General features: G+C 38.5%; 1 protein-coding gene across 9 annotated transcripts in view; it reads right to left on the bottom strand.

Annotated features, from left to right (window-relative positions):
* The window catches only part of NFYC (nuclear transcription factor Y subunit gamma), a 64,099-nt gene that overhangs the window by 29,314 nt on the left and 26,192 nt on the right, over positions 1–8,593 (bottom strand). For 8 of the 9 annotated variants that reach the window (XM_077751980.1, XM_077751975.1, XM_077751981.1 and 5 more), the window contains exon 2: positions 202–314. In XM_077751980.1, coding sequence (XP_077608106.1) covers positions 202–306 — 105 coding nt within the window. In that variant the 5' untranslated portion in view covers positions 307–314. Of the gene's footprint in view, positions 1–201; positions 315–6,188; positions 6,317–8,593 lie in introns of those variants that run through there. The other variant, XM_077751977.1, reaches the window with a different exon arrangement.

Below are 8,593 nucleotides of genomic sequence, written 5' to 3'. Positions count from 1 at the left end.
AAAAAAATAAAAAAAAAAAAAAAAAAAAGAATCCCTGTAGTTACCTCACCTGAGTTAAGTTATATCTTCATGTTCCCACCCAAAGGTCAGGAATGAACTATGCCTTTGTAAATGTACTTGAAATTAAAAATATTTTACTCTAAGTATTGGTTATTCACCTCTTGGCTCTTTACACTCTACAAGTTTCTCCTTCTTACTCACCACTGTTAAATTCCGGATTTCTTCCATGACACGAGGCCAGAAGGACTGTAGGCTCTGCTGGGCATCACTGCTGCTAGTACCACCAAATCCTCCTTCTGTGGACATTCTGACAACTGAAAATAAACACATACAGAAGATACATTAGAAGTAATAAAGACAGACTCTCTGTCCAGGTTATTTATATCATTCCTTATGGCTGTTTTTACAAATTCATTCAATTTTTCAATCTGAGAAGGTATATAATTGCGAGGAGGTTTTTAACACAGACTTAAATGTCAGCAAAAACATATGGAAAAAGTTTTCCCTTCTATCCAACTTACACCACAGACACTAACAAGGAGCGCTAACTAGAAAGTCCAAAATTACTAGAAATCCCAACTGAAATCTTAATGTGAATCAAGGCCTTATAATATCTTATCTTAGGAGGGGGCAAAAAGAGCACTTGGTTGGTGCTCTAGTCTGCTCCACAATTTTCAATGCCATTTCCTTCAATGTTTTTTCAAGTTCAACGTGGATTCTCACATCCCATGTCATGGCCTGAAGCAGACACTGAGGATCCCAGTGACTATCACTGTATAGATATGTAAACCCAAGTCTTAAAAGTAAGAGCCCATTGGAAACTAATTTGACAATAAACTATTAAAAAAAAAAAAAAAAAGAGCCCATTTTATTCTTTTGTTTTAGACACCATGGCCCCATTTCTTCAAGGCTACTAATGATTATTATTCCTTCTATTCTCAAGCTCAAATCTGTCTCAAAGGTCACAGAAGCACTAAAGCCTTGGCCAATAATTGAGTGGGTGGCACCGAGTCTCCGAACTGGAACTACTTCCCAGTTCTTTCCTTACCTGAAGCTTTCTGTTAGGAACAAAGCCAAACAAAACACACTGTCAACCGAAAGCTTTAAAGATGGATGAAAAATAACGGGGAATTAAATTTAGGATGAAGACAAGAGGGTCAAAACCAGCACGCAGTCAACTGCTTTTGCGATGGGGGAGGGAAGATGAGTAAGAAGCCCACATCAGAACTGTAGATGATACTGTAAAGTCTTAAAAGATTTACGGTGGGAAAGTAAAAAACTCCAGATGGCATAAATGCTTATCTGGCAAATACTTAAATGCAAGAAACAGTTTAATTAAACACAAAGAACAAGAAACTTAGTGATGTACTAAGAATTTCTATTCTGGGAAATTATTTAAAAAGGTTTAACACGCCAGTGACAGGGTGCTGGCAGAGAGCTATGTAAATCATTAAGACCTAATTCGGAAGGGCTGAAAGGAAAGTACCAAAGCCAAGCATCACATGACCAAATGTGTTCCTTTCCAGACCCTGTGTGGACACACACTGGGCAGATCACTCTCCGTCAGCCGAGTGGAATGAGGACTGATAAATCTCGGTTTAGACTGTGAGGGTGTTTGATTCCCTCTTAAATATTTGCCTGAGATTGTCCTAGAGGTCTCTAATTTTTTTTCCCTTTTTCTTTCTAAAGGAAATGATGAGAGGAAAGAAATGGAAGGAAAACAAGAGTACAATCTTCAAAGGAAATTTCACTCTGGTGTAATGACATTAGTGGGTGATGATGTAATGGGAAAAGATTTGGAGCCAATTTCTGGTGGTGGAGGCCAACAAGCAGCTCTATACATCAACAGGAACTCAAAGTCCTAGGAAGCAATATGATCTTGGAGTTTCTGGGGGGAATTAAAGTGAAGAGTGTTGAATCACAGCTGAAATGACTAGATAAAATCTTTAGTCCTCAATAACCAAGTATGGTGCCCTCAGCTCAATTCCCATACATTTTCATCCATCACCGTCTGCACATGGCCTATACACTCTTCTCTTAGATGTACTGAGAACAAAGCAATCAAAGTAACCTAGAGAAGTTTATTTTTATTAACAGATACTTACAAGGTACTCATGACAATGAAGAAAGACTATAACCTTTTAAAATGGAGCAAATAAAAAATTCTTTCCAGAAATAAAAATAAGTATCAAAAAACTTAAAAAAGAATCTAACTTTTTATCTTAAGGATCCATGGACAGGCCTGATGCACCAAAATTTACCATACAAACTGCTACAGTCAAAGGAGGATGAGGAACCTTCTTCGCCAGTGTGATATTTTTGTATACTCGCTAGTGATAGGTAGGTTCAGTTGAGAACAAAGGCCTGTGAGATTTAGAAAGTCGGCAACAAGTTTTAGTTGTCCTGTGATCTGTTCCCACAAACATGACAAAGGCACTCAATTCAAGAAGCACCTTTAAATTTTGTCTGTGGACAGTCTGCTTTTAAATTTTGGACTATCCCAGGGGCGCTTGGGTGGCTCCGTCGGTTAAGCGTCTGACTTCGGTTCAGGTCATGATCTCACAGTCTGTGGGTTCGAGCCCCGCATTGGGCTCTGTGCTGACAGCTCAGAGCCTGGAGCCTGCTTCACATTCTGTGTCTCCCTCTCTCTCTGCCCCTCCCCTGCTCACTCTCTGTCTCTCAAAATCAAATAAAGACATTACAAAAAATTTTTTCTAATAAAATTTAACTATCCCAACTAAGGATGTGCTGGTGTGATCAGTTCCCAAACGTCTGCGCAGTCAATAGATCAGGAATGAACCTGGCTGGCTCAGAGCCACACACTGTTAGGAATGAGGGTTAGGTACAAAACAGAAGCTGTCAAATCTTTCTAGAATTGAAAAATGTATTAAAGGTTAAATATCGAACTTCAGATGCCCATTAGCATTAGAAAATCACAAATGGACAATGGTATAATATGCAAGTCAATAATAATGTCCTTGGTAATCTATTGCATCATAGAAGTTTAGGTGTGAAAAAATAAAAATAAAAATGACATCAGGAGCCACCAAGGCCCATCACTCTAAAAAATACTCACTGCTCTACTCCAACCTCTGCTAAACCCCCTCACTCCCATCCCAAGTGGTCATTCAACTACAATATGAGTATCTCCCTCCTCAGTTTTGGGAAAATGGCTTACTGGTAATGAATTCTTTTCCATCTTTGAACAGCTCTCACTGTTCTTCTTTACATTAGGTTTTATTTGCAAAGTTCTACTTGAGCTTTGGACTCAGTTAAGCCTTTATGATTTTTCCATCCAGAAACCTCTTTCTATAAATCCCTGACTTTAAAAACAAAGGTATTCTCATCAGAAACAGAGGCTCTCATTAGGAACATGATTTCTAGGATCTTTGCACAGAGACGAATAGTAGGTAATTCTTTTAATACCTCTTTGTTACTGTAAATCCGAGAAAAGGTGACTACTTTTATTCAGAAGGTTTTCATTAAAGCTGATCTGGTCATTACATGGGGCTTTAAAAATTAGACCAAATCTCCAGGTGCCTGAGTGGCTCAGTCAGTTAAGCATATGACTCTTTTTTTTTTTTTTTTTTTTTTAATTTTTTTTTTTTTTTTATACNATTGCTCTTTTTTTTTTTTTTTTTTTTTTTAACATTTATTTACTTTTGAGACAGAGAGCAAATAAGGGAGGGACAGAGAGAGGGGGAGACACAGAAACCGAGGCTGCGTCTGCACAGAACCCGATGCGGGGCTCAAACCCACAAACCGCAAGATCATGACCGGAGTTGAAGTGGACACTTAACCAACTGAGCCACCCAGGCGCCCCAAGCATACAACTCTTGAACTTGGCTCAGGTCATGATCTCACAGTTCCTGAGTGTGAGCCCGCATCGCATTGGACTCCATGCTGACAGTGTGGAGCCTGCTTGGGATTCCCTCTCTCTGCCCCTCGACTGCTATCTCTCTCAAAAAAAAAAATTAGACCAAATCTCAAGCTGACAGATTTTATAAAAACAAATTGGTGTTTTCAATATTTCCCCACTGAGGCAAAGGATTAAAATCATGAAACCTAATCAGCAATCATTTTGCTCACCAAACACCCCAACAAGTTAAAAAAATATAAACCGACCTTAATCTTATTACTTCTGACTTTAATAATTAATGCATTAACTGCAACTGAGTTGATTCTGCTACAGAAGCAGCTTATTCATAACATTTACAGCCCATGAAATACATGCCAGATTCATTTTCTAGGGTAATGAGAGACGGTATGTGTTTAAAAGTAAGAAAGATTTATATGACAGGATCCTTTTTATTCCATGTTAAGTTGCTATCTCATCACAGGACAAAGTTATTTATATACAGTTGACAATAAAACTGCTTTAAGACCAAGCTGTATTAGCTTTAGATCACTCATGAGACATGCACAGAATTTCCCACTTTAATTCATTAATATTAGATTTATTCATGTTAATTACTTCATACTACTTGAATAAGATGTTTAACTATTTAATAAAGATGTAAGGACCAGATGAAGTATTGAATGGTTGTTGTCAGAAGTAATCTCAACTCCCAATATCTATTAATTTACCTGCTTTTGAAAACAGTTTGTTTTCCAGAGCTAGAAAGGGAAGAATCAAGGTCCATTACAAAAAGGCTGTTTCTCCAATGCTCAACTTAACTGCAATGTGTCCACAAGTCTTCTCTAAACATCCCCATCCAGACATGATCACTCCTTCCTGTGAACCTTCAGGGCCCTTGATCTGCACCTCTTTCTGCCTTCACCAGATTACCTTGTATAATCGTTATTTATGTGTATGTCTTATCATATTTCCCTTTCTGGTTTACAAGCTCCTTGTAGGTAGGACCTAGATATGATTTATCTCTGGATTCCCCACAGTATCTGGCACAGTTTGATTACTTCTGAATGAAAAGGCAAGACAGTTGCTGGGTATGGCCTTTCTGAAAAAAAGAGGTCTCTTGAAAAGGGTGGCCCTGAAACAGCCTTAATGGGATTGCTTGAACAACCAAAGGAAGTGGTTATATTAGCTATTCTGGGAAGCTCAGAATAAAGGAGGTTTCTCTCTGGGCCTTTAAAGTAAGAAGGAGGACAATCAGAAATTCACCTGAAACTTACTAAAGTGAATTTAAGATAAAAGGGCAGGATAGGAAGGCCACACACACACACCAATACACACCTCATGCAAGCTGCCAGGCAGACTGGAAGCCTGGAAACAAGGGTGCATACGATTCCCAAGTGTAAATCTTTTGAAACACAACTTTGTCAGAAAGGTGACCAGGATAGATTAGAAAAGTTTGAAAAATGAATGACAATAGGTAAGTAGGAGGAGGGCAAGTATCTCTGGCCATTCATTAGCAGGAAGATAAGGAGAAAATCATGGAGGAAATGAGATGATTCAATCAGACCATTCAAGGATGGAAAAGCTAGCTGTCACTCTAACACCCAGTTACTGTATCACTGATGAAGAGAGAAAAAGAGACCTAAGCAGTTTTCAAAACATCTCAGAACAGAGTGTTCCGCTTTTTAAGATCTTGGAAATATTTCAAGCTCTTACTCTTGACCAGCCACCATGGCTCACCAAATCCTCCCTCAGTGATATGCCTAGACATGAAACAGGATGTATCAAAAAGATCACAATTACAAAGAAAGAGGTTTTACTGCAATATGCCCTGGTTTCTGAAACTCCGTACCTTTAGACTTTAGCTCTCTTCTCTTGGCATATAACCTCATTCTCTCTATGAAAGTCCTTTACAATATGCCTAAACCCACTCTACAACTCTTTGAAATAACTGAAACCAAATAGATGTTGTTGGGAGATAATACCTAACACCCTAACATAACAACCGTTGAACAACCGTTCAAGGAAAAAAGATCAAAGAAAGCTTCCTTGAAATGAAACCCAATCCTTGACCAATTGTGCTTCCTACTAAAGTACTAGAGCTGACCCATTCCAGTCAGTTGGGTTTTACCTAAAAACAATGCTCTTACCGTCAAATGCAATTATATCTTAGCCCAGTTTTGACTGAAAAACAAATCTAAACATTGGTACCATGTTTCCTTTTTATGACCGCCCCCCAATCCAACCTTTAGGTTATAAGCAACCCCAATCATTCCTGTGTGTGTCCAACTTAACATTTATCAAGATATCTCTCTATGTTCCAAGCCCATACCTTCTTCACTCCCTTTTTGTGACTTGCATTTTGAGCATGTCTTCCTCTGTCATTAGATGACATGTTTTTTATTTTGCCCAACTGCCAGCAGTTTTGCATGCATTTTATTATGTTCCAGTACTGTTCAGGTTTTTATTGGAGTTGGTTCCAAGTTTATTTGAAATAGCCAAAACCGCTGAATGTTCTATTTCAAATGGTGAGAGAGAGATGCAGAAGGAAAAAAATACATTAATATGAATAAGTAGATGGATAAAAAGGGGGTAGGATTTCAGCTTATTTGTGGTTATTTTAGATATTCTTCTAAACTACAAAGAAAAGTGTAAACAACATTTGAAAATTGAGACTTTTGAAACAAATTCCACCAACAATCAATTTGGTTCTCAAGTTTGTACAGATGGACCTGTCATCAGTCATGGCTAAAGATGTCAAACCTTAAGGAGGCACGCATTCTCTACCATAAAACGAATCTCAAATCCACAATTTCAGGAGAAATACAGCATCACTCTGAAAATTAAAAGAGCTGGGTTTGCAAACTGGCCTACTGCCAACTACCTGGTGGCCTTGGGCCAGCCATTGCACTAAGGCACACCAGAAGCAATGCATACTGACCATACAGGCCAAAGGGGTGGTCTGGTATGGAAGACCCACACTTCACTAGTTGAGGATGCAATAAACGAATGAATACAAAAGAAGGCAGGGTGACTAGAGAGAAAAGAGGGGTCAAAAATCTTTAGTTAAGCTCATCTAAGGTTTCTATTTAATCATGCAAGAATACACTAAGCTTAGTGCCAGAAACCTTATTACTTAAGTTGTAAACCCTTACTTAACTGTGTATCAGCTAGTCATACTTACTATTGGCAGGTTATTATACAGTACCCAGTACTCTAAGAATGAATAATGTAGCCTAACTAAAGAACCTTTCCCCAACCCTGATTAATGCCAAGTTCAATGTGTGAGGGTGTGTCTGTTTCTAGCTCCAAGAGGCTACGTATGAAGTCGCTTTTCAAACTGCCTACTAGGAAAACCACGCTTCCCAAAAGACTAAGGGTTGGAACTGGCTGCGCATTGCTCTTCCCAAAGATCTGTTCACAAGGACACATTTTTAAATTGGCAGCAGAAACACTTTGCCTTCAAAAACAAAAACATGTTTCTGTTTGCTATCTACTACAACAATCTTTTAAACAAGGGCCAGATCATAACACAATTATAACTAGAAAAAAAATGAAGGCACAGCAACTGACATAAGCAATGAAACAGATAGAAGGCATGAACAACACATTTTAAGATTTGTTTCTGTGGAACAGAAAACGATGTGTAAACATCTTACTTCACATACTTTCCTCATTTCTTCATTAATGTTCAACTTAAACCATCCCTGCATATAAAACAGCAATAAAACACAGTTTTGTATGATGGAGGGGAAAAAAAAAATCAAGTATTTTAGTGAAGTATTCTAAAGACCAAATTTAGCCTGCAGCCTGTTCTCATAAAATAAGTTTTATTGGAAGACTGCACCCTCATTCACTTAACACTGTCTAAGGCTGCTTTCATGCTACAATAGTAGAATTGAACAGTTACAACATAAACCGTATGACCTGCAAGCCAAAAATATGATCTGGCCCTTTACACAAAAAGGATCAGATAACATTTAGAACTCCGTTTGAAACTGTTAAGTGTTTTATTTCAATGAATCCTTCCATGACAGAAGAGTGTCAGCCCTCATTTACTAGTGGGGAAACTGAGCACCAGACGTGGGGAAACTTGCCCTAGATCACACAGCTGTCATTCAGCTCCCTCACCTATTCAGCCTCCATCAGGAAGGAGAGAGCTGGGCCAACCCCCTCCGCCCCACAAGAATATTTGTTAATCTCTGGCTCTCCAACCTCTGGAGAGTAAATAATTCTTGCAGGAAGAATGGGGAGCTACTGGTTTTTCAAGTTCTGAGCCTGAAAGAGAATTCTGACATGAGCTGGAGACAGAAACAGTGCCAGTAGCCCGAGCTACTAAATTGTATCCTAAAACAAAGAGGCATTTTGCTTACTGGATTCCTTCTGAGATTCAGAAACCCTGAGAACCACCAGGATCCGATATTTGTGTGCTGTTGTGTGCCCAGGAGAGGTGAGAAGTAGGATTCTGAAGAATGTTTCAATGCCAACTTAAGAGCTGTTGACTTCACAAAGTACTTGTCACATTCATTACCCTCAATTGACCTTCACTCAGTTCAGTGATAAAGATATCAATATTATTTCAATTTTACAAAAAAAAAAAAAAAAAACAATGGAGGATTAGTTATCTTAAGTTACTTGCTCAAGGTCACAATATAGTTAACGGTGGAGCTCTAAAATTCTGCTCTTGCCTTAATTCAGCTTGTTCATCCTCACTTTTTGCACTGTTTTAAGGTATGT

This window comes from Crocuta crocuta, unplaced genomic scaffold (genome assembly GCF_008692635.1).
Source record: "Crocuta crocuta isolate KB4526 unplaced genomic scaffold, BGI_CrCroc_1.0 scaffold367, whole genome shotgun sequence".
Taxonomy (NCBI): domain Eukaryota; kingdom Metazoa; phylum Chordata; class Mammalia; order Carnivora; family Hyaenidae; genus Crocuta; species Crocuta crocuta.
This window is presented reverse-complemented; position numbering and strand designations above follow the sequence as displayed.